The sequence below is a fragment of the Hypanus sabinus genome, chromosome 12 (genome assembly GCF_030144855.1).
Source record: "Hypanus sabinus isolate sHypSab1 chromosome 12, sHypSab1.hap1, whole genome shotgun sequence".
Classification (NCBI taxonomy): domain Eukaryota; kingdom Metazoa; phylum Chordata; class Chondrichthyes; order Myliobatiformes; family Dasyatidae; genus Hypanus; species Hypanus sabinus.
Window position 1 is genome coordinate 39,567,011 of NC_082717.1, and position 25,733 is coordinate 39,592,743.

General features: G+C 40.4%; 1 protein-coding gene across 2 annotated transcripts in view; it reads left to right on the plus strand.

Moving 5' to 3' along the window:
• Positions 1-1,258: 1,258 nt before the first annotated feature.
• Positions 1,259-25,733, plus strand: part of utp25 (UTP25 small subunit processor component) — a 33,904-nt gene continuing 9,429 nt past the window's right edge. For both annotated transcript variants that reach the window (XM_059985774.1, XM_059985775.1), the window contains exons 1-7: positions 1,259-1,412; positions 2,744-2,783; positions 3,797-4,034; positions 4,215-4,427; positions 18,652-18,737; positions 20,828-21,232; positions 24,450-24,663. In XM_059985774.1, the coding sequence (XP_059841757.1) occupies positions 1,306-1,412; positions 2,744-2,783; positions 3,797-4,034; positions 4,215-4,427; positions 18,652-18,737; positions 20,828-21,232; positions 24,450-24,663 (1,303 nt within the window). In that variant the 5' untranslated portion in view covers positions 1,259-1,305. The remainder of the gene's footprint in view (positions 1,413-2,743; positions 2,784-3,796; positions 4,035-4,214; positions 4,428-18,651; positions 18,738-20,827; positions 21,233-24,449; positions 24,664-25,733) is intronic.

The following is a 25,733-nucleotide window of genomic DNA, read 5'->3' on the forward strand; positions in this document are numbered from 1 at the left end:
TGTTGTCTGTCTTCCTTTGGTGTGAGTGCAATATTATCAATCAAATTAAAATATATATTTTTTACCACAGGCAGCAGGTCCCAAGGTAAACAGCGGTGTCTGATACAATATACCTTATTAGGCTTGGACTACTTTTAAAGGGAAATCATTGCCACAACAATATAAAAACACTACCAAAAAGGGTTTGGTAGTCAAGAACTTCCCAGTGGCCAAATATTTTAATTCAGATTCCCATTCTGACATGTTGGTCCACGGCTTCCTTTTGTGCCAAGAGGAGGCCACCCTTAGGGTGGATAGCCTCCAACCTGATGACATGAGTATCAAATTCTCCTTCCAGTAATTTTTTCCCTCCCCTCTTTTATTCCCCACTCTGGCCTTTTCCCCTCTTTTCACTTTCTCCTGGATCTCCTTCTCCTTTTCCCCATGATCCAGTCCCCTCTGCTATCAGATTCCTTCTTCAGCCTTTCACCTTTCCCACCCACTTTCTTAGACCGGAGCCCCATCGTGAGTAGTATTCCCCTGGGCTTGGTGCTTGACCCATTGCTGTCTGTCATTTGTATGAAGTTGATAACTTTAGCTAGCTTCCTTCCCCTCCCCCACCTTCTTATGCTGGCGTTTTCTCCCTTTTCAATCCCGAAGGCGTATCTCGGCTCGAAAAGGTCTGTTTACTCATCTCCATATATGCAACCTAAACTGCTGAGTTGCGTGTGTGTGTGAAGAGATTCTCAGACCCCAATTTAACTCAGAAAGCACCACAGTTAATGCAAATCACAACGGGTTTCAGCTGAAGACTTCATGGAGCGTACAACAATTACTATTCCAGGCACTCAAAACATCGCGATATGTTTTGAATGTCGGAGGCCCCTCTCCGACACACAGACACGCTCTACTGGGGTCAGGGCAAAGGCGTTCTAGGTGCTTTATATTTGCCTCCGCAGTGCCAGTGCAACTAAACGTTTTCTTTAAAGACCTGCACTGTTTATTTCTTTGGACTTAGATGACCTTCAAAGTCTCAATGATATCACTTCCAAGTTAATGGTAAAATAGCGAGGAATATCGCAACTCAAACAAACTTATCCGCCGGAGTCCCGCCCTTCTAAGTACTTCCCCAATCTGATTGATCGTTCACAGTTGCCGCGCCTGCTCCGAAACTCTGGCTGGTGATTGGCTGATGCTGCAGTCAAACACACTACATTACCATATTTTTCAGCCAACGGAATACAGGCAGAGGCAAGTCAGCCAATCGTGTGGTGGCATATTGGGAGGTGGTTCAGCTTGGGCAAAAGCTCTAGGAAACGTGTGGCCATGGGGAAAAGGAAAGGTAGCAAAAGGTCGGAGATCATTAGTACTTTGAGCAAGAAACAGAAAAAGCACCTGAGGGACTTTGGGGAGGAACATCCCTTTCACGATAAGTAAGTTAACTGTACTCTATTTAATCCATTGAAAGATCTCAACCCGAAAAATCAACTGCCTGTTTCACTCTACAGATGTTGCTTGATCCGCTGAGTTTTTCTAGCGTCCTGTTGATAACTGTCTCCTATTTGTCTGCTGGGGAACAATCTACTTTTGAAATCGGGTTTTATCACTTTCTGCATACGACGTAATACTAGTGATTTTCTGCCGGCATATTTAAGTGCTGTAAGAGGTCCAAGGTTTGTTGCGATTTTCTGACAGGCATGGTTGTCACGTGTCAATAATTGGTCGCTGATCAAATGTTTAAATTTCTCTTTGAGGCTTTGGACTTGTTGGCAGCCCTGGGATTGATTGTCCATTCCTAATTTTCCTTAGAAATCTGATGCTGAGTCAATTCTTTTCTAAGATGCTCTTATAATATTACAAACACGAGAAAGCCTGCAGATGTTTCTAATAATACTGATGACCTTTTTGTAGTTTGGTTTAGTATTATATAACAAAATAGTGCAAAATGACTCAGTTGGGATGGTATGAAACTTGTCCATTGATTATTGGTGTTTAATCTGCCATGACTGTGTTGATCACTTTGTGTTGAAACTGTACACATCTAGAGAAGTTAAAGTGTATCAGAATCAGGTCTATTATCACTGGCACTTGTAGTGAAATTTGTTAACTTAACAGCAGCAGTTCAATGCAGTACATGATAATATAGAAAGGGGGAGAAAAGTAAATCAATTACAGTAAGTTTATTTAGATTAAAATAGAGTGAAACAGTAATAATAAAAAAATTAGGTAGTGTTCAAAGATTCAATGTTCATTTAGGAATTGGATGGTAGAGGGGAAGAAGCTGTTCCTGAATTGCTGAGTGTATGGCTTCAGGCTTCTGTATCTCCTCCCTGACAGTAACTATGAGAAGGGAGCATGTCCTGGGTTACAGGGGTCCTTAATAATGGACGTCACCTTCCTGAGGCACTGCTCCTTGAAGATGTCTTGGGTACTACGAAGTCTGGTACTCAAGATGGAGCTGTCTAAATGTACAACTTTATGTAGCTTCATATCTTATACTCTTAATTTATACTTAGAGAAACTGGGGGAAATAAGAGAAAGGTCTCTAACTTGTAAATTGCCAGTCTCTTGTACACTTTAAATTTGAATTGCAGTTGCTGTTGTTTTTTTTTGCGTTTTTAAAATTTCCATGGGGGATATGTTTTATTTATTCCAAGAGCAACAATTTGGCTGTACAACTGTTGGATTCATCAGTGTGGAACATGAATTGCTGGGAGGAGAGATGCCTTTGGCTAGTTTTAACTTATTGGGTATTATTTTACAGGGTGTCTGACAAAGTCGAACCAACTCAGATTGTTGAACTGGTGAGTTTTGATTAACTGATGTACCTGCCATTTCTTATCAAAGACGATGCTAAGTACATGTTGAACTTAATTTACTCTCGTATGCAGTTACAGAGTCACAACTTATCAGGTCCTACTGCAATTTTGATAGAAGGAGGCTACTGCATATTCCAGTAGGACCTGAGATCAAGTCACCAGATGCCTTTGAATCATTCTTGCATGCTTCCCTTCATCTGTTGTTCCTTAATGGCTGGAGAGAGCAATTTTGACATAGATTGGTGTCCTAGCTTGTGGTGAGGAAGTTCAGAGAATGTTTACTGGACCAGTGCTTGGTATGGGTGGGTGGTTTTGTGAGGAAGGGTGGGACAGGCCAATGAATCAAGATGAGTTTATGTCCTATGCAAGGTTCAGTGAGGTACAGAAACCAGTGGAAAAATAAAACTTGCTTGTAGCAACATCCCAAGCAAGTAGATTTGGAAAACACTTAACATAAGTGTTACATATGTTATACATGATAGTGACATTGAGTCAAAAAAAGACATTTGTACAAAAGCATAATTTGAATGAAATGTACAGTAATGCAAAAGGTGATCCATTGTGTTCATTGCTGAGGTAGGATTGCCGATGTTCAGTTCAAGAGCTGATTGTCGGGACATAGCTGCTCCTAGACCTGGTGGTGTGGGACTTCAGGCTTTTGTATCTCTTGCCCTAATGTGATAGTGAGACAGATCTGACCTAATTTCCTGGGCAACATTCTTAAAGGAACATTGTGCAGAAAAAGACAGCATTGAAATGCATCACCTGCATAACTGTCATCTGCACCTGAAAGTAACTAGTTGAAAGTGTGATTCATCCCAGAAATGTTTACCATTGCAATTTGCTCAAGAAATTCAGTGTTATTCTGTAAAGAAATATTTTTGTGCATTATGTTCCTCAAATGATTCTAGATATATCTTCTTCCCAATATTGGGAAATTGTTGTTGATGCACAGAGTTTTCTTTTGTTAAATGACTTCATGTGAAATATATTTTCAGTCTGATAGCTCAGAACAGTCTGATTCAGAAAGTGATTCAGAATCTGGCCTGGAACAAGTAACTGCCTACCAAAACCTATGTTCCACCTTAAAAAATACTGCTTCAGATGAAAGTGACAGTGAAAGTGAACTTGAAGGAAAGACCGAGGATGATGACAATGAGAGGGAAGACTTGGAAGAGGACATAGATGAAGATGTTGCTAGTGGAGTTGAAGATGAAGATGGCCAAGGAGAGGGAGGTATTTACTAGTAATTTATACATAGTTTTGCTTATTATATGTCTGAATATGAGGAGAGCCCATTATGAAATTTCATTAGAAAAAATCAATATAAAGATTTTATTTTCTGATGTTAATTCATAGGCTACTGCAACGCTAATTTCATTTATTTCTTCCACGGTTTTTAAAATGTTTTAACAGGTGCATTGAGTGATGCTGAAAACAAAGACAGTACTGCAGAAAAAGAGCTTGAAAATGATGCAGTGATACAGGATAGAAAAAACACTGATGACCTGGAAGCTGATTTCACTGACGTAAAGAATGAATCCAAATTCTGTCTTGAAAGTAACTACAATGGAGATGAAAATGAAAATGCGAATGAAAGTGAGGTTTCTTACACAAACAGTTCAGAAGGTGAGATCTTCATTTATATTTCTTTCTGTGCTCGCTGCTGCTATTAAATAGAAGGCACAGGTGCTTCAGGATTTGCACCAGCAGGTTCAAAAACAATTACTACCCCTCAGTCATCAGGCTCTTGAAGAAAAGGGGATAACTACACTCATTTGGGACTCTTTTATTTTGTTATTTCATGCTATTTATTTATTGCTGTTATATCTGCATATGCACAGTTTGTTGTCCATTGATCCTGTTTACAGTTCCTGTTCTATAGATTTGCTAAGTATGCCTGCAGAAAAAGAATCTCAGGGTTGTTTGTGGTGATGTGCATGTATTCTGATAATATTTTTACTTTACTTAGCATTCCATAGTTCTTTGTTTTAGTCGTTGTCTCAAGTACATCTTGTTCTACACTAGCAATGAAAATTGAATGTGGTGAATAAATATTGTTAATGAAATACCTGTTTTGTATTTTAGAAATACAAAAGGAACTTTGTTCATTTACGTATTTGAAGTGTGGTATGAGCTTCCAGAAACAATGACACTGGCGCTTTCTGTCAGATTCATCCAATGTGTGTTGTTATATTTTTTGTTTAATAACAAGCATGGGTATAAATCCACAACTAGAGATACTTCCTCACAGCTGTGCAAGGATTTTGCCTGTTCTGCTTGGGTTTCTTCTACGTTTCCTCCCACATTTGGGGCGCCGTGGTAGCGTAGCAGTTAACGTGACGCTGTTACAGCTCAGGGTGTCAGAGTTCAAAGTTAAATTCAGATATAGAAGTTTGTACGTCTTTCCCATGAGTTAGTGAGTTTCCTCCAGCACTCCCACATTTTAAAGATTTACCCATTAGTCATTGTAAGTTGACCTGTAATGAGGCTAGGATTGTGGGCTGCGCAGCCCATCGGGCCAGAAGGGCCTGTTCTGTGCTGTATCTCTCAATATTTAAGGAAATTCCCAAAGACAAATAGCTTAGAAGGTTAATTGACCACTGTAAATTGCCTCAAGTTGTAAGGGAGTGCTAGAACCTGAGGAGGCATTGAAAATTTGGCAAGAATAAAATAGGACTATTGTAAGTTAATGTAAATGTTTGCTTAATAATGGGCAGAGACTTGTTTTGGTTCATAGGATCCTGACTCGATGACTGTGTTGGTAAGGTAAATGGGTTACATTTCACATAAACAGTTTTGTCAGAATTGAAAATGTCAGTGAGATTCAGATTCAGGTTTATTTATTACGTATACACTACATGGAAACTTACAGTGAAAAGCATCATTTGCATTAACAACCAACAAGGTTGTGCTGGAGGCAACCCACAAGTGTCATCTCATATTCTGTTGTCAAAGTGGCATGCCCACAATGCTTGGCAGAACAATAGAACCCAACAAAACAACAAGAAGCAACAAAGCAGCAGAAGCAATCAAGCCCCTTTCCTTCCTCCCTCCCACCCACACTCATGGGCAGTCCTCCAACTCCTGGTTAGGCCTCCAGGATTCATTCTCCAGGCTTCGGCCATCGGGGCTTTGACTTCCGGTCAATTTAAAAATGTGGGAGGGAACAGTGTATCCATTTATGAGAATGTGCAAAATATAAGTTACCAAGAAAACAAAAGTGGCATTTAGTAACGTGGAACTTGCTAAAATACAGTAAAATAGAATGAATGCACTGAAGTAAGTTAGGCATCAGGGATAAGGAATTTGAGGGTTGTGTGATGGATTTAGTTAAAGGGAGCAAGCACAGGTTAAATAGACTCGAGCATTAACTGGTAAAGGACTTTTGCTGTGCAGTATATTTTTATACTTCAGTCTAAAACGCCAGATGTTTCTGTATTTTTACATATAAGACCATTAGATATAGGAGCAGAATTAGACCATTTAGCCCATTGAGTCTGCTCCTCCATTTCATCATGGCTGATCCATTTTACTTTCAGCACCTCTCCCTGTATCCTGTCATGCCCTAACCAGTTAAAAATCTGAAAGTGTATATTGGCATGAGTTGCAAATCTTTTTCCATGGAGAATGGAATAGAAATAGGGGCCTGAAAGAATTCTACCTTTTTATTTAAATAAACTTGAAACCAAATGGTTCTTTCTGTCTTTAAAAGAAAATCTATTGCCATGAATGCCTTCTTTTAGTGCTTCAGTGCATATTTTTGGTGATTTAACTCAAATCTTCAGATTTGTTAATTCGTATTATAAAACTATTCATACAGAAATTGAAAATGAAATACAGTTGCAAGAAAAAGATTGTGAACCTTTTGCAATTACCTGTTTTCGTGCATTAATTACTCAAAATGTGGTCTGATCTTCATCAAAATCACAATAATAAAAAAAAATCTGCCAAAGCTAATAACACAAAAACAGTTGTACTCCTTCTCGTCAATACTGAGTACACCATTTAAACAATCACAGTCTAGGTTCAAAAAAGCATGTGTACCTCTGGGTTAATGCCTTGTACAAAAGCAGTTTGGACTCAGGTGTGCCAGTCAGTGAGATGAGATTGGTTGTGTGGTTTGTAGAGGTGCCCTGCCTGAATAAAAAAAAGACACACAAAATCAGGTTACTGAAACAGCGTATTCTTCTCAAGAAAGATCTGTTTATATGCACCATTCCTCGATCAAAACTTTCAGGGGGGGGTGGAGTTTCAAGATGGCGACGTAGACACCTGCCTTTTAGGCGCTCTTCATTTTTTAAACCATAATCACCCTTTAATCAAATCTTTTCGTATTTAATCATATGGGTTGATACTTATGATTTTTTTTAAACTTTCCTTGATTTAATTTTTTCAAACTTAAAATGGCTACAGCTAAGAAATCGTCTAAAGAGCCTTTATCCCTCGAGGCAATTTCTAATCTTCTGGATATTAAACTGGATACTAAACTAGCAAGTTTGGAAAGTAAACTTACCTCAAATGTCTGAGCTTGAAGAAGTTGTTAGATCGCTTGATACCAAGCTTCAGTCGCAGGCATCAGATATTCAACGGCATGAAGACAAGATCGCGACTCTTGAAGAGTTAATTTGTCAAAAAGTACGTACCATTGAAACACTGGAGAAAAAGGTACTGTTGACTGCTCAAATAGTAGAGCATTATAAGTTTAAAATTACCGATCTTGAAAACCAATCTCGCAGACAGAACTTGCGAATCATTGGACTGCCTGAAAATGTTGAGTCTGGTGACTTAATTGATTTTTTCACTAACTCACTGTGGGAAGTTTTTGGCGCTGATGCTTTGAAAGTTAAACCTACTATTGATCGCGCCCACAGAGTTTCGAGATTCTCGGCCTCGAGTGACAAGCCACGGGCTGTGATTGTTCGCCTTCATTATCCTCGGGAGAAAGAGCTCTTAATCCGTTTAGCTCGTCAGTAAGGTATGATTTTTCACAGAAACAATACGCTTCATATTGTTGAAGATTATTCGTTTGAAGTGATGAGAGAAAGAATCGCTTTTAAACCAGTGATGGCAGAGGTTCATCAGATCGGACTTAAACAAGCTTTAAGATACCCAGCGAATCTCAGAGTTACTTTGGGTGACGGCAGCCTGCACTTCTTTATAACTCCGACAGACGCGAAGAAATTCCTCGAGGAATATCGATCTTCTACCATAAGTTGAACTATGTGTTATGTTGAAGAATTTTTGGAGAGAAGATGCCATTTCGTTTTGGGCTTTAATTCATGAAGCCGCGTTATAGCTTTTTACTTTGGTCTGTAGACCTTTTTTTTTTATCACGGTTATAGATGCTATTTCAATTTTACTATAATGATTTTTTTTAATTCTTTTTCTCTGAATTGTGTATACACATATATACTTTGTATTAAGATCTAGTTTTTTTAAGATGTCGTTTCTTCTTCCCATAAGACTTTGCTTTCCATGCTTGTTTATTTGTCTGCTTGTACTTGAATATGGGATGAATGTTTTGGATTTTTAGACCTTTTTTGTATTGTAGTGATTATTGAATCCTTTTTCCATTCTATTTTGATGATTTTTTTTTACTTTTTTGATCGATTGGAGAATTTACATTTATATTTTGTAATATGGTTTTTTCAAAATGTTGTTCCTTCTTCCCATAAGTCTTTGCCTTTGGAATATGTCATCTACTTGTATTTGAATATGGGATTTTTCTTAAAGGCATATTACACTTTTTTAAAACTCTAATGTTTATTCTTTTTTTATTAATGATTTCTTGCTTTATTATATTTTTTTTCTCTTTTTGATTGATATATCTTATTTTTCTATCAACCCTTCATTTAAACCTGGGTGTTGTATAGTCTCTTTTTACCTTTTCATGGAGTTGCCTTCTTGAGATGGGGGTAATATTAGTATTAGTTTGTGCACCTGCCGCTTGGCTTTTTTTCGAGGGTTTGGGGGAGGGGGTAGGGGTCTTTTTTCACGCTTTTGCTTTTTATTTTTTTGCTTTTAGTTTATGGGCCGACTTTAAATTATTAATATTGTTGAAGTGTCATGTTCTCCGGTTGCTCCTGAATCATTTCCCCTTCTTCCTGAGTTATGGGTTATGTGTTTTTTTAACCTTTTATGATATATACAATTAATATTGGCATGATGGATAAGTCTATTAATTTTATCTCTTGGAATACTAATGGTTTAAACCATCTGATTAAACGTAAGAAAATATTTAAAGTATTCCATAGACTAAATGCTAATATTGTGGCGACCCATTTCCTGGCATATCCGAACCGGCTCACAATTAGATAGCCTACGGGGGTTTGCGAGCACAGAGCTTTGGAGCCTCTGCGCCACGGGGGGCAGGTTGAGGGAGGTTTAAAAGTGAGGCTGAGGATTTCGAATAAAGTTTTCTCCTTCGACTGCAGTTACCGACTCCATGTCGTAATTTTAGTGCACCGCTACAATTGGTGACCCCGATGGTCCAAACGATTTTTGGACCAGAAATGACCGACGCCGCCTCTGTTCATGCGGTTTTGTTGAAACTGCCGGGTTTCTGGACACAGCGACCAAACCTATGGTTCCAGCAAGCCGAAGCCCAATTCCACGTTCGCCAGATCACCTCAGAAGACACCCGCTACTACTACGTGGTGAGTTCCCTCGATCAGGACACAGCGGCCCAGGTCGCGGAGTTCGTACAGTCGCCCCCGGCAGACGGCAAGTACACGGAATTCAAAGCCCTGCTCCTCAGGACTTTCGGACTCTCACGGCGCGAGCGGGCTGCCCGTTTACTGCACCTGGATGGTTTGGGAGACAGACCTCCTTCGGCTTTGAATGAGATGTTGTCTCTAGCCGACGGACACACACCCTGTCTCATGTTTGAGCAGGCATTCCTGGAGCAGCTGCCCGAGGACATACGCCTGCTGCTGTCCGACGCGGATTTCAGTGACCCCCGGAAGGTGGCAGCCCGGGCGGACTTGCTGTGGAACACCAAAAAGGTGTCCATCGCTCAGATCTCCCAGCCACGCTCCCAGCAGCAAACCAGTCCAGGCTCAGCCGCAGAGCCCGCCAACCCCCGGCCCAAGGAACACTGGTGCTTCTACCACCAGCGGTGGGACGCAGAAGCCCGCCGTTGTCGCCCGCCCTGCAAGTTCCCGGGAAACGCCAGGGCCAGCCACCGCTGATGGCTATGGCGGCTGGCCATCGGGATAGCCTCCTGTATGTGTGGGATAGAAGGTCGGGACGCCGGTTTTTGGTCAATACTGGTGCCGAGATCAGCGTTTTACCTCCGACGAGTTACGACACCCGCAGCAGGGCACCGGGTCCCCCCCTGAGGGCCGTGAACGGCAGCACAGTAAGGACCTATGGCACCCGTCAGGTGCAGCTACAGTTCGGCTCCAGCCAGTTCACGTGGGACTTTACACTGGCCGCCGGAGCCCAACCGCTTCTGGGTGCGGATTTTTTGCGGGCTCACAGCCTACTGGTCGACCTGCCCAGGAAGAGACTGGTACACGCCGAGACCTTTCAGACGTTCTCCCTGGGTGCAGCCCAGTTGCCAGCCCCTCGCCTCGGCTCCATCATGCTGTCCGACAACGACTTCACCAGGGTCCTGGCGGATTTCCCATCGGTTCTGGCACCGCAGTTCACAGCGGCCATGCCCCGACACGGCGTACAGCACCACATCCCGACCCAGGGACCAGCCCTCCGCGCCCGCGCTCGGCGGCTTCCCCCGGACAAGGTCTGACTGGCGAAGGAGGAGTTCCAGAGGATGGAGGACTTGGGGATCATCCGGCGGTCCGACAGCCCATGGGCCTCCCGCCTGCACATGATGCCCAAAGCGACGGGAGGCTGGAGACCGTGCGGCGACTACCGCAGGTTGAACGAGGCTACCACACCGGACCGCTACCCTGTGCCGCACATTCAGGACTTTGCAGCAAACCTGCACGGCGCACGGATCTTCTCCAAGGTAGACCTCGTCCAAGGGTACCATCAAATCCCGATGCATCCTGACGACGTCCCCAAAACGGCTTTCATCACCCCGTTTGGCCTTTTCGAGTTCCTCCGCATGCCGTTCGGCCTGAAGAATGCCGCACAGACGTTCCAGCGGTTAATGGACGCGGTGGGACAGGACCTGGACTTCGCGTTCATCTATTTGGACGACATCCTCATAGCCAGCAGCAGTCGTCAGGAGCATCTGTCCCACCTCCGTCAACTCTGCGCCCGACTGAGTGAGTACGGTCTTACAATCAACCCTGCCAAATGCCAGTTCGGACTCGATACCATTGACTTCCTGGGCCACAGGATTACTAAAGACGGGGTAACCCCTCTGCCCGCTAAGGTAGATGCGGTCCGCCACTTCCCCTGACCCACCACGGTCAAAGGCCTTCAGGAATTCGTAGGTATAGTCATTTTGTACCACCGTTTCCTCCCTTCAGCTGCCCGGATCATGCGCCCCCTGTTCGCCCTGATGTCGGGTCCGAGCAAGGACATTACCTGGGACGAGGAGTCCGCCGCCGCTTTCGTTCAAACGAAGGAAGCTTTGGCGAACGCGGCAATGCTAGTACATCCCAGAATGGACGCCCCTACCGCCCTCACAGTGGGCGCATCTAACATGGCAGTCGGTGGGGTGCTGGAGCAACTGATTGCAGGTTGCTGGCAACCCCTGGCATTTTTCAGCAAACACCTGCGGCCACCCGAGCTCAAGTACAGTGCTTTCGACTGGGAACTGTTGGCGCTCTACCTGGCAATCCAGCATTTCAGGTACTTCCTAGAAGGTCGGCCCTTCACCGCGTTCACGGACCACAAACCGCTTAGCTTTGCGTTTACGAAAGCGTCCGACCCCTGGTCATCCCGCCAGCAGCGCCACCTGTCCTACGTCTCTGAATACACGACAGATGTCCGGCACGTCTCGGGTAAGGACAATGTCGTGGCGGATGCGCTCTCTCGCCCTACCGTTCATGCCCTTTCCCAAGGGGTAGACTTTGAGGCACTGGCAGAGGCGCAGCAGGAGGATGAGGAGATTCCGAGTTACAGAACCACAGTCTCCAGTTTGCAGCTCCAGGACCTCCCCGTAGGCCCGGGTGAAAGGACCCTACTCCGTGACGTCGCCACCGGCCAGCCCCGTCCAGACAGCCTGGCGGCGCCGGGTTTTCGACTCCATTCATAACTTGGCGCATCCCTCCATCCGGACAACTGTCCGGATGGTTTCCAGCAGGTTCGTTTGGCACGGACTCCGCAAACAGGTCAGTGAATGGGCCAAAACGTGCATGCACTGCCAGACGGCCAAGGTGCAGCGGCACACCAAAGCCCCACCGCAGCAGTTCCATCCCGCCCACCGGCGTTTCGACCACATTCATGTGGATATTGTGTGCCCCCTGCCAGTGTCACGCAGAGTGCGACACCTCCTGACTATCATGGACCGGTTCACAAGATGGCCAGAGGCGGTCCTGCTCACCGACACCACCTCCAAATCTTGAGCCCGAGCCCTGATCACCACCTGGATATCTTGCTTTGGTGTACCGGCCCACATTACCTCCGACAGAGGCGCCCAGTTCACCTCCAGCCTGTGGTCGGCTATGGCCAGCCTTTTGGGGACTCAGCTGCACCACACAACTGCCTACCACCCACAGTCGAACGGGCTAGTGGAGCGTTTCCACCGTCACCTGAAGTCGGCCCTCATGGGCCTCCTGCGAGGAGCCAACTGGGCAGACGAGCTTCCCTGGGTCCTACTCGGCATCCGCACAGCGCCCAAGGATGACCTGCACGCCTTGTCGGCTGAGTTGGTATACGGCGCGCCCCTGGTCATCCCCGGGGAGTTCCTACCAGCCCCACAGGGGCAAGAGGAAGAACCCGCAGCAGTCCTGGGCAGACTACGCGAGAAGCTCGGTAACCTGGCCCCCATTCCCACTTCGCAGCACGCTCGGAACCCGACCTGCGTACCCAAAGACCTGCAGAACTGTCAGTTTGTGTTTGTACGAAGGGGCGGGCATCGGCCACCGCTGCAGCGGCCATACGAGGGGCCGTTTACGGTGCTCCGGAACAACGGGTCCACGTTCGTGCTGGACGTTGGGGGGAAAGAGGAGGTTTTCACGGTGGACCGCCTCAAACCGGCCCATGTGGACCTGGCACAGCCAGCCGAGTTTCTGGCACCTCGGCGCAGAGGCCGACCTCCCAAGCAGGTTCTGGCCCAGACTGTGGACATTGGGGGGTGTATCGCCGGTTCTGGGGGGGGTTATGTGGCGACCCATTTCCTGGCACATCCGAACCGACTCACAATTAGATAGCCTACGGGGGTTTGCGAGCACAGAGCTTTGGAGCCTCTGCGCCACGGGGGGCAGGTTGAGGGAGGCTTAAAAGTGAGGCTGAAGTTTTCGAATAAAGTTTTTTCCTTCGACTGCAGTTACCAACTCCGTGTCGTAATTTTAGCGCTGCGTGTAGCACACCGCTACAATATTATTTTCGCACAGGAAACCCATATTAGGAGAGAGGATAAACAACGCTTTTTTAGATTCTGGAAGGGCCAACAATTTCACTGGAATTTTACTGCCAAAATTAGGGGTGTGTCTATTTTTATAGACCCCTCAATTTCGTTCACACATCATGAAATTATCTCTGACCCACAGGGCAGATTTTTGTTGATTGCTGGTTCACTTTTTAATCGAAAAGTGGCTTTAGTTAATATCTATGCTCCAAACTTTGACTGCCCTGAATTTTTTAAACATTTATTTACTTCCCTCCCTAATTTAAATGAACATATGCTGATAATGGGTGGAGATTTCAATTGTTGTTTAAATCCTTCGATGGATAGATCTAAACCTATTTGAACTCTTCCGAATAGATCAGCCTCAGTTATTAATTTCTTTATGGTTGATTCGGGAATTACTGAAATATGGCGCTTTTTGAATCCTAAAGACAAACAATTTTCGTTTTTTTCACATGTATATCATAGTTATTCCTGAATTGATTATTTTCTTATTGATCGTTTATTAACAGACGTTATTGATTGTAAATATGATTCTATAGCCATTTCGGATCATGCTCCTTTGAAGTTGTCTATTAAGGTGTCGGATTCCTTCACTAGCTCAAGATCTTGGAGACTCAATGCTACTTTGCTTCAAGATCCAGAATTTATCACCTTTATAGAACAACAAATTGACTTGTTTTTTCCAACAAATTATATTGAAGAGATTGACAGAGGAATACTCTGGGATTCTTTAAGGCTTTTATCCATGGACAAATTATCTCATATTCCGCTGGTAAAAGAAAACAAAGGTATCTTGATATAGCTACGCTGGTGGATAAAATTAAAGAAATTGATAAGATTTATTCCATGACTCCTACCAAAGAACTTTATAAGAAGAGAGTTGAGCTTCAAATGGAACATAGCTTATTCTCAATTGAAGAAGATAATAATCAAATAATTAAGACCAGGGCTCAATTTTATGTTCATAGTGATCGAACTGGTAAATTATTAGCTAACCAATTAAAAGCTATTTCGACTAAGCGACAAATTATTAAAATTCGTAAACAAGATGGTAATTTGACTACTGATCATAAAGAAATTAATAAATCTTTATATCAATCAGAATCTAATGGCTATCTGTCTATGATGGATAATTTTTTTAATAATTTGAATATTCCCAAACTGACAGATGAAGATCGGAGTTTGTTTGATGCTCCTATTTCTATGGCTGAAGTAGGAGAGGCTATTTCATCAATGAATTCAGGGAAAGCCCCTGGTCCTGATGGTTTTATTATGGAATTTTTTAAAACTTTTTCTTCTTATGTGAAATTTTTAATGATGCATTTACTAAGAAGAGATTACCTCAGTCTTTTTATGAGGCTACTATCTCTCTAATTCTTAAAAAAGATAAGGATCCTACCTTATGTGCATCCTATCACCCTCTATCGCTATTAAATGTAGATTCTAAGATTCTTACAAAAATTTTAGCTATTAGGTTAGAAAAGGTACTGTCACAGATTATTTCAGAAGATCAAACTGGTTTTATTAAGAACCGGTACTCCTTTTTCAACGTTAGAAAATTGATTAATTTAATTTATACTTCTTCACCCAGAACCCCAGAATGTGTCATTTCATTAGATGCTGAAAAAGCTTTTGATAGAGTTGAATGGACATACTTATTTAATGCGTTAAAAAATTTTAATTTTAGTTCTAAATTTTTATCATGGATTAAACTAATATATTATAAACTTGTTGCTTCTGTTCTTACAAATAATCAGAGATCCTCTTTTTTTCAATTATCTCGCGGTACGAGACAAGGTTGTCCTTTAAGTCCTTTATTATTATTTAATATTGCATTAGAACCTTTAGCTATTGCTATTCGTGAATCACGTAGTATTTTTGGTATTTTTGGTATTACCCGTAATGAGAAGTTATGTAAGTTATCACTATATGCTGATGACTTGTTGTTATATATTTCTGATCCTGATAGGTCTATTCTATCCTTGTTGGTTCAGTTTGGTAGTTTTTCTGGTTATAAATTAAATTTAAATAAGAGTGAATTATTCCCTTTAAATGCGCAAACTTTACTGAATAACAGGGTACCATTTAAAGTTATTACTGATAACTTCACTTATTTAGGTATAAAAATTACCAAGAAACATAAAGATTTATTCAGATTGAATTTTTTACCTTTGTTTCATCAAATTCAACAACTTACTACTAGATGGTCTCCCTTATCCTTATCATTGGTTGGTCGGATTAATGCTATTAAAATGATGGTTTTACCGAAATTTTTATATTTATTTCAAACTTTACCAATTTTTATTCCTAAATCTTTTTTTGACAACATAGATTCAAAAATTTCCTCATTTTTGTGGCAAAATAAAAAACCCAGGTTAAGTAAAAAGCAGTTACAGAAACCTAAAAAAGATGGTGGTTTAGCTTTACCTAACTTTAGATTTTACTATTGGGCGAATAATATTCAAAACTTAATATACTGGAAACAAGATTTGGACTCACCATTATGCCCACAGTGGGTAAATTTGGAATGTAATGATGCACGAGGATATTCTTTATTCTCCGTTCTGGGTTCTTCTCTTCCCGTTGATTTAGTCAAGTTCAATAAACAGATATCTAACCCAATTGTCAAACATACATTACGAATTTGGTTTCAATTTTGTAAGTTTTTCACTCTGAGAAATTTTGTTCTTGATAGCCCTATCTTATTTAACTTTTTTTTTAAACCCTCCTTAATAGATCAAGCCTTTAGCGTATGGAAAAGGAAAGGTATAACATGCTTTTGTGATCTTTTTTTTTGAAGGTAGTCTGATGTCTTCTGACCAACTTTCTAATAAATTTAAGTTACCTAAAACTTATTTTTTTTAGATATTTACAAATCAGAAACTTTTTAAATAAAGTTTTACCATCCTTCCCCCATTCAACTCCGATGGATTTTTTAGATACAATTTTTACCTTGAATCCTTGTCAGAAGGGTTTAATGGCTCTTATTTATAATATGATCATGAAGATACAACCAGAAATGTCATGCAGAATTAAACAAGAGAGAGAAAAAGAGCTTCATTATGCTATATCAACAGAAAAATGGGAAAAAATTTTACAAGTGGTTAACTCTTCTTCTATATGTGCTAAACATGCTTTAATACAATTTAAGGTGGTACATAGAGCCCACATGTCTAAAGATAAGCTTGCTCGATTCTACTCCCATATTAACCCTCAATGTGACAGATGTCACTCGGAAGTTGCTTCATTGACCCACATGTTTTGGTCATGTCCCACCTTATATAACTATTGGAAGGACATATTTGCTATCATTTCCTCAGTTTGGAATATTGATTTACAACCCCATTTTATGATCGCCTTTGCAACTCTAATGGCTAGAAGGTCTATATTACAAAATTGGAAAGAAGTAAACCCTCCTACCACGTTTCAGTGGTTCTCTCAAACTATTTCTTGTTTGAGCTTAGAAAAAATTAGAAGTACTATTTTTGACCCATCAATTAAATTTGAAGAAACTTGGGGACCGTTTATTTGCCATTTTCATATGAGTTAATTTGACCTCTTCCAGATCTTTTCTCTTTTTATCCTTGTTCTGGTATGGAGTTCCGGAGTTCTTGACACTATCATGTATATATAAACTATTATTATTGCCCATGTTAGTTTAGGTTTATTGTTTTATTTCAACATATATTTTTTCTTGTATTTTTTTCTCTGTTTTTGTGATTATCCTTTTTTACATACAATTAATACAGGTTTGATTGATTATTTTATGATGTTCCTTGCTGATATTTCAATAAGATATTGATATCTTATTACTAATTTAACTTCAAGCCTAGTGTATTTATAACCTATTCAATATTATGTTATGTTATATTTTTTTATATATGAAACTTAATAAAAAGATTGAAAAAGAAAGAAAGAAAAACTTTCAGAGGACCTTAGAAGAAGAATTGTAGAGATGCATGAAGCTGGAAAAGGCAACAAAAGCATGTCTAAAGACCTGAGTGTTCTTCAGTCCACAGTAGGAAAAATTGTCTACAAATGGAGGAAACTCTGTACTGTTGTTACTCTCCCTAGGAGATCACACCAAGAGCACAAGTTGCAATGCTGAAGGAGGTGAAAAAGAACCCAAGACAGCAAAGGACCCGTAGAAATCTCTAGAACCTGCTAAAGTCTCTGTTCGTGTGTCCACTATAAGAAAAACACTGAACAAGATGGTGTTTATGGAAGGTCGCTATGGAGGAAACCACTACTCTCCCCCAAAAAAAAGCATTGCTGCACATCTCAAGTTTGCAAAAGACTACCTGGATGTTCCACAATGTTTCTGGAACAATGCTCTGAACAGTTGAAACAAAAGTTGAACTTTTTGGCAGAACCAAAATCTAATCCCAACTGTGAACTGTGTATGTTGGAAGGAGCATCATGGTTTGGGGCTGCTTTGCTGCCTCAGGGCCTAGACAGCTTGCAATAGTTGAGGGAACAATGAATTCAAAATTGAATCAAAACATTTTACAGGACAATATCAGGGTAGCAGTCTGTCACCTGAAGCTTCATGTTAATACAACAAGATGATGATCTGAAACACAAGAGTAAATGAACAACTGAATGGTTTAAAATGAAAAAAAAATTATGTTTCAGAATGGCCAAGTCAGAGTCCAGACCATAACCAAATTGAGATGCTGTTGCATGGCCTGAAGAGGCTGTTCATGCAAGGTATTCTAGAAATACTGATGAACTGAAACAATTGTGTATGGAGGAATGGTCTAAAATTCCTCCTCGCTGTTGTGCAAGTCTGATCAGCAGCTATAGGAAACATTTGGTGGAGGTTATTGTTGCTAAAGGACATTCTACCAGCTATTAAATACAAGGGTTCACATACTTTTTCCAGCCTGAGGTGTGAATGATTAAACAATGTGTTGAACAAAGCCATGAAAAGTACAATTGTTTGTGTGTCATTAGTTTAGGCAGACCATGTTTGTCCTATTGTGACTTCGATGATCAGACCACATTTTATGCGTAATTAATGCAGAAAAGCAGGCAATTGCAAAGGGTTCACAAACTTTTTCTTGCAATTGTAATTAATTTATGATGGAGTACAGATGGTATCCGTTGCAGTTGTTCATTTTGAGGTTTTATGTATGGAACTGGGTCATTTTGAGCTGCGTGCATCAATCATTAATGATGGCAGATTAATAATGCATTTTGCATCTGGAGAACAGCCACAGTAAATTAATGATGTCTAAGTACCAGCCTCAGTGTATGAGCTGAGTAGCACAAAATTCATTGCTGAATTGTGGAATTTTTTTTGTCTGTAATTAGTTTTTTTGTAACTTTGTTTACAAAGACTGCACTTTTCCTTTTCAGATCCCTTTAAGCAGCATGTGGACAGAGAAATAGACAGCAATGATGTGAAAACCATAACCCAGACTAAAAGTACAATGCAGTGTAAGGTAATTGGAAGCAAGCTATTCAGGTTTTGACTTTAAAAAATTGTTTCTGATCCTTGAGTTTATTTTTGAAAAATATTTTACTAATACTAGGGTCAGATGGCTACAGATGTTTGCTACATGTCGCCCTAGTGAATTATGGGTTAGGATGAACAATAGATTATTTCATCCTGATGTCAAAGTGCTATGACTTGGCTTTGGTAATTAATATTGTACCATTATCTACAAATAATTTTTACTGATAATTATATTAGAAGGTAAAAACAGATTTGACATTTTTTAATAAATACATAATATTAGTTTTACATACAAAAGTGAATGACACTCCCTTTACCAGCTATTGATGATCAGTTGTCATCCTTTTTCCAAACTGAGCAAATATTTATAATACTGTGCAAAAGTGTTTGGCACCTTAGATTTTTTATATAAATTTTATTTCAATTTTTTTGACTTCTGCATCATTGTGTCGGTAGAAAAGAGCAGGTCTTAGATTTCCAACCATTCATTTTCTAAAAAATTAAATATTAGAGAATTTTAAAAAATATTGTTACGGAAAGTAACATTTATGTAATAGCCCACTTCAAATAAAAACTTGATTACTTTGTTATTATATAGCCAGTGCATGATTAAACAAAGATAACAGGTGCTAATGATAATGACATAATGAGTTGAATTAACTAAACTGATAACTGAAACAAGTGTAGAAGGAATCAAACTGGGTAAAGGACAACCAAACTACAATGTGAGGATGTGGCAGATGTGACAGTTTAACCTTCAAATAATCAGTTTTTACACCATCGCAAAAGTAATAGCAGCAAGACACAAAATGGTCATCGTGCATCAACAATGTTTCTCCCAAGCAGAAATTTTGCAGCAGACAGGAGTTTCAAGTTATACTGCCTAAGCTCTTAGAAGAAGCACAAGAAAACAGGCATGATTGAGGACTAGAAACGCAGTGGTCAGCCACAGAAACTGAGTGCAATAGGCAAGAGATACATTAAACTGACATCTCTTTTAAATCAAAAGAAGTCCAGCACTGCTTTGAACTCATGGAGACCATTGGAGCCCAAGTATACCCCTCTACGTTCCAGAGAAGTCTTGTCAGAAGTGGTCTTCATGGAAGTTCCTGGCAAAAAGCCATTCCTCCAAAGTAGAAACAAAACCAACGGACTTACCTATGCACAAAAACACAAGGACTGGGCTGCTGAACAATGTGGCAGCAAGTGCACTGGACTGATGAGTCAAAATTTGAAATTTCTGGCTCAAGCAGGAGGCAATTCATCTGTGGAATTTCTGAAGAGCTCTATGTGGATGAGTGTCTGCAGCCAACAGTGAAGCACAACAGAGGCTCCCTGCAGGTTTGAAGCTGTATTTCTGCAAATGGAGTAGGTGATCTGGTTGGAATTAACAGAATCCTCAGGGCTGAGAAGTACAAGCAGATTCTCATCCTTCACACAATTTCATCGGGGAAGGCGCCTGATTGGTCCCAACTTCATTCTTCAGCAGGACAATTACCCCATACAAGATCATAAAGAACCATCTTCAGCAAAAGAGGAGCAAGGAGTTCTGCAACAGATGATTGATCTCAACATCATTGAGGCTGTCTGGGATTATCTGGAGAGACAGAAGCAAGCGAGACGACTTCTGCAAGTCTGCAGAAGAACTACAGGAAGTACTCCAAGATGCTTGGAACAACCTACCAACTGATCTTCTTATTAAACTGCATAATAGTGTACCTAAGAGAACTTAATGCAGTTTTAAAGGCAAAGGATGGTCAGACCAGATAATGAATTGATTTTGTTATCTACTGTGTACTCCTCTTCATAATTTTTTTGATATTTAGTAGCTTTACATTTCATTATTTTTGAAGGAACCTTTGCTGTATATTTTTTCTTACTTATGCTTAAGACTTTTGCACAATACTATATGTATTTAATTAATTAAATAACTTTGAATTATAATTCTGTTACAAGACTTAAATGTGCTTCTTTTGAAAACTTTTAATAAATGTCCAAATATACTTAGAAATTTTGTTTTATATGTTTCAAAAGATGAATACAATTGCAATCACATTAATATTTTATTTTTGCAAGTGGACTACTCTTGGACGCCTCGTATGGTCCAGTCCTCTGTTAAAGGAGACTTCAATCAAAGACTTATCATGTGAATCTTTGGAAAATCTTTATCTTCAAAAACCTCTTGAAGCAACGTGGCCTAAATTAAACAGTCGGACCCTTGCAAAAGTCAATCAGCAAGAATTCTTCACACCATTACAACAAGGACTATTCTCTGTAATGAATGCTTACAAAGACTTGTATTATCCAGAAAGGACAGCTACTCAAAATGGAGAAGAAGTTCGCCGCACCTATTGTTTACATGTGATAAATCATGTATTGAAAGCAAATTCACAAGTGCTAAATAACAACACAAAGAAAAGAGACAGGAAAGCAGATGTTGATGATGATGATTTGAGGGATCAGGGACTTACAAGACCTAAGGTAAGGAGTATTTCAACATGACAACAACACCTGTGTTCCTGCACATAAATTTGATATATAATATAGAATTCATGACTGCATAGTAAATTATTAGAGGATATCAGTAACACATTTCTGTGGAACTATAGCTGAGTCTGCTTTGAATGTCTGATGAATTTATTATGTTGTATATGGTCAATGATGGCAATGTCATCAGGAAGGGATGAGCTTACTACAAGTCTGTTTTTAGAGTAAATGCCTCTGGAGAGGCTAGAGATAACTGGAGATTCTAATGAGCACACTTGATGCTGAGTGGTTCAGGTATTGGTATAATTGAAAATTGGGCCATTGGTATCATGTCTGGCTAAAAAAAACTGGCTAAAAAACTGGCTAAAAAAAACCTTGTGTCTTAGAAAAGTAACATTTCAGTGGCTACTATCAAGTCTTTAATTATTGCTGCTAACTAACAGTCTGTTCTGCCATAATGAAGGTCTTGGCAAAGCTACAAAGAAAGTATAAGTGAGACTTTTTCATTATGTGTGTGACTAAGAGAATTTAATGCAGTTTTAAAGGCATTAGGTTAGGTTATCTCCACAACAAAAGACTTATAAGATCAACCTAGTCTTTCATTAACTGTGAGTGCTTGGATGTGAGCTCTTCCATAGTAACTATTCAAGTACATATTCTATTGTTTTGAAAACCAGCAGTTCAAAAGAGATGTTGAGAAATGGGTTGTCTGCTAAGTATTAGAGAGTGCTGAACCAACCATGGTTAACCAAGGAGATTTGGTGAATATTAGAGTTGAGAATTTAAAAAAAAAATGTGTATGTTGAAAAGTTGGTGATAGATCTGAAGATATTGATAAATTTAGAACCCAGCAAAGAAGGACAAAAAATATCAATGAGAAAAAAAATAATGGCAAAGTAGTAAGGAATACAGTTATGGCTATCAGTTTCTCTTAACGGATGGAAAGGAAGGAAGAGATCTGAGAAAACATTATGTCCATTGAGAATGAGGTGGGAGAAATAGTTAGGAATATTAAAAGAGCAAGGAAAAACATTTTGTATTAGTCAAGTTTATTGTCATTTAACTGTACACATGTATACCATTAAATGAGACAACATTTTTCCAAACTAGGGTGTAAAGCACAGTAGTACACATAGCAAACCTTATAAGATAAAATCTACAAATGAATTACACCTATATATACAAAAGTAAAGTGTATAAATTAGATATTGTAAGCTACAGAACAGATTAACCATTGAGACTTTGAAAGTGATGTGGCAGGGAGTCCAGAAGCCATGCCAGATAGTAATGTAGCTTGTCAGGATGTTCTCAATGGTGCTCCTATAAAATTCAGTTAAGATGGGACAGAGAGAGCCTTGCTTGCCTCATTCTCCTTAGGAAGTGGAGGTGCTGCTGTGCCGCCTTGTTCAGGGAGGTAATTTTAAGGGACCAGGTCAGGTCATATAGTAAAAGATGCTATAGACTATCCGTTAATGTTGGATGATGCTCGGAAGGAATTAAACACCTACACCAGTACTAGAAAATTTATATTAAGCAAATGAATTGGGCGAAAGCCAAGTAATCTCTTAATATGGATTTTTGCAATCAACAATCAAAATAGAAAAATGAGTGGCTACTGAGATTATGGATGAATTGGCTATAGTAGTGGTCACCAACCTTTTTAAGCCCAAGATCCCCTACCTTGGCCTTAGTGAAAAGCAAGATCGACCCCAGATCGATTAGTTACACGCATGCACACCAGGGCAGAAAACACCAGAATTAAAACCATGCAACCCGGAAGTAGAAATATTGTATAAACACCAGGGGACCAGGGGTACCCACCCTTTTTTTTTTGCACTGCGGACCAGTTTAATATTAACAATATTCTTGCAGACCGGCAGAGGAAGAGTGTTAAACACGATGGGAATACACCGATACTCAAAGCAGGTTCCTTATGTCCAGTCTATTCTGCAATTTAGTTTCCGTGGCTCTCGGCACTTAGCTTCTGTCCCGCTTGCTCACGTTTTTTCCGCTCAAAAATCTCAACGTGTTTGTCTTTAAGTGCAGGGTGCTTGGACTCAAGGTGACAGAGCAGTTTTGAGGGCTTCAGCCTTTAAGCCTCCCAGCCTTCACTGCAGCCTCCCTCCCGCCCGCCAACAGACGCCTTGGCCAGGTGCGGCTGGTCATGGATGGGGTGAGAGGACAAGGTCAGGGCCGGTGGTTGCAGTCCAGAGAGAGCAACCAGCCGAGCGAGGAGTGCGACAGGACGTCGTCCCCCCCCCCGTAGGATCTATCGGCTGACAAAAGTTTGTTTCAGTAGATCGCAGTGCGGTAGCTGCTCTGATACTTACAAAACGCTGAGCCTGAATTAGGTCATCTGCAAATATTTTAGCACCGGGTTCCCCAGGCACATTTGGTGCGCTAAACAGGTTCAGAAGTGGCGCCCTTCTGTCTGAACTCCAGGCAAGTACCAACGGCGCTTCCCACCGGCCGCGTGAGGCCAACCAATGATCACTGGCACGAGGGTATCATTGCGTTTAGGCGACTGATAACCTCGCATGTATTCAAGTTCAACAGTGGGCGTGACAGAGAATGAGGAAAGGTGCAGCTACCTCATATCGTTTCCTTGCAGCCTGGTGGTTGGGGACCACTGAATTACACTCTGTAGTGCAGGGGAGCTACACGCATGCGCACTGGGCAGAAAGAACGGAACTCCTTGTTACTTCAGTGTGACTGTCTCTACTCCTAAAGATGGCATTGGCCTGTAAACTAATGTGCAACTTTTTCTTTTACATTTGGTAGAACATTTTTGTGCCAAACCCCTTCAAATTTAATACATTCATAATAAATAAATGATGATTTCCACTTCATGTAATGAAATATTTCAGGTAAATGTGTTAGCAACACACCCTGACGAAGGGTCTCGAGCAGAAACGTCGACAGTGCTTCTCCCTATAGATGCTGCCTGGCCTGCTGCGTTCCACCAGCATTTTGTGTGTGTTGCTTGAATTTCCAGCATCTTCAGATTTCTTCGTGTTTGCCAGGTAAATGTGTTAAAACGCTTTTAGATATATATCACAGTAAATGTCAGGCCTTGGACTTTTTTTCAATAGGGAAGGTAACGACCATCCTTGTTTCTTCCATCTAGCTATTGAAGCTGTTGGGGAGAATATTGCCTTATCCATATATGTATTGATCACCACTAATATTCTTTAAAAAAATTCATTTTCAGGTTCTTATTGTGGTGCCATTTAGAGATTCTGCTTTAAGAGTGATACAGACTTTGATTAGTCTTCTTGATGCAAAAGATAAACTGGAAATAAGCAATAAAAAGAGATTTAAGGATGAATATGGTTCTGATCCAAATGACAAACCACCAAATCTAAAACGACCTGAAGATTATGAAGCTGTCTTTTCAGGCAATATTGATGATCATTTCCGAATAGGTAACTTTATTGTGTTTGTTAATAGATGAGAAATTATTGAAGACTGTTATCCTGTTCTGAGTACATAACTATCCTGGAAATTAATGGGATTTCATTGAACTCTTGGTTGACTCTTTGCCCTTTTCAATAATTGCTCCAAAGCACTGTCACTAAAAAAGTAAAGTTTGTAAATTCTTGTCACCTGAAGCAAGAACAAATCTGCCAATACAATTTTTTTCATCTTAATTCTCAAAACTTGGATCATTTTTTCAGCTACTGTATATAATACCTAAATCAATGTACTAGTGTAAATGAACGTGCCAACTGGTTATAATAGCCATTTACGGTGTTTCAGCTTTTAATCGTAAACTTTCTACATCCATATTTTAAACATAACTGATAACAATGTTTTTCCAGCTGGATTAAAATAGGAATAGGACAGTATTAGGCACTGGAGTAAATTGTGCTTAAAGCAAGCAAGAGTAGAGAAATCTGTTCCAAATATAGATTTTATAGCAGTAATTTTTTCATGAGTCTGCTCTTAAAGTAGATTCCCTGATCTCTGAATCCCTTTTCTTTCTTCCAGAAAGAAGATAAACTCATTTCTAGCATTATACTTTCTCTTCCTCTTTCCCACCATCCCACCCACAACTGATTTACATTTCTGCCTGCCGTTCATCTCCCATTTCCCTCGGAACAAAATTGAGAAGTTGTTAGTACAAGGAAACATAGTTCTTTCCTGCAATTTCTTATTTCTACAGTGTTCAGTCTGTATTAATTTTGTAGATCAGTATGGAATAAACATTCAGTTGTTTTATGTAGTTCAGGAAGGAATTTTGTGGCCTGTTTCTAACAACATTATTCGTTGCCTTGTATCTATTAAGCATACACTTAGCAGAAGTTTGGAAATGCTTGCCTTTCCTGTGGCTCTTGTTTGGAGAACAAGGAGCACAGCTTTATTACACTGAATGGATATCAGGAACAGGGCAAATAAAAAGTAAATTGAATATCCAGTTAATTTAGCAGAATTGGTGTAGGACTCTGGTATTTAAGTTTGATATCCTGCAAATATTATTTAATTTTAATGCAAG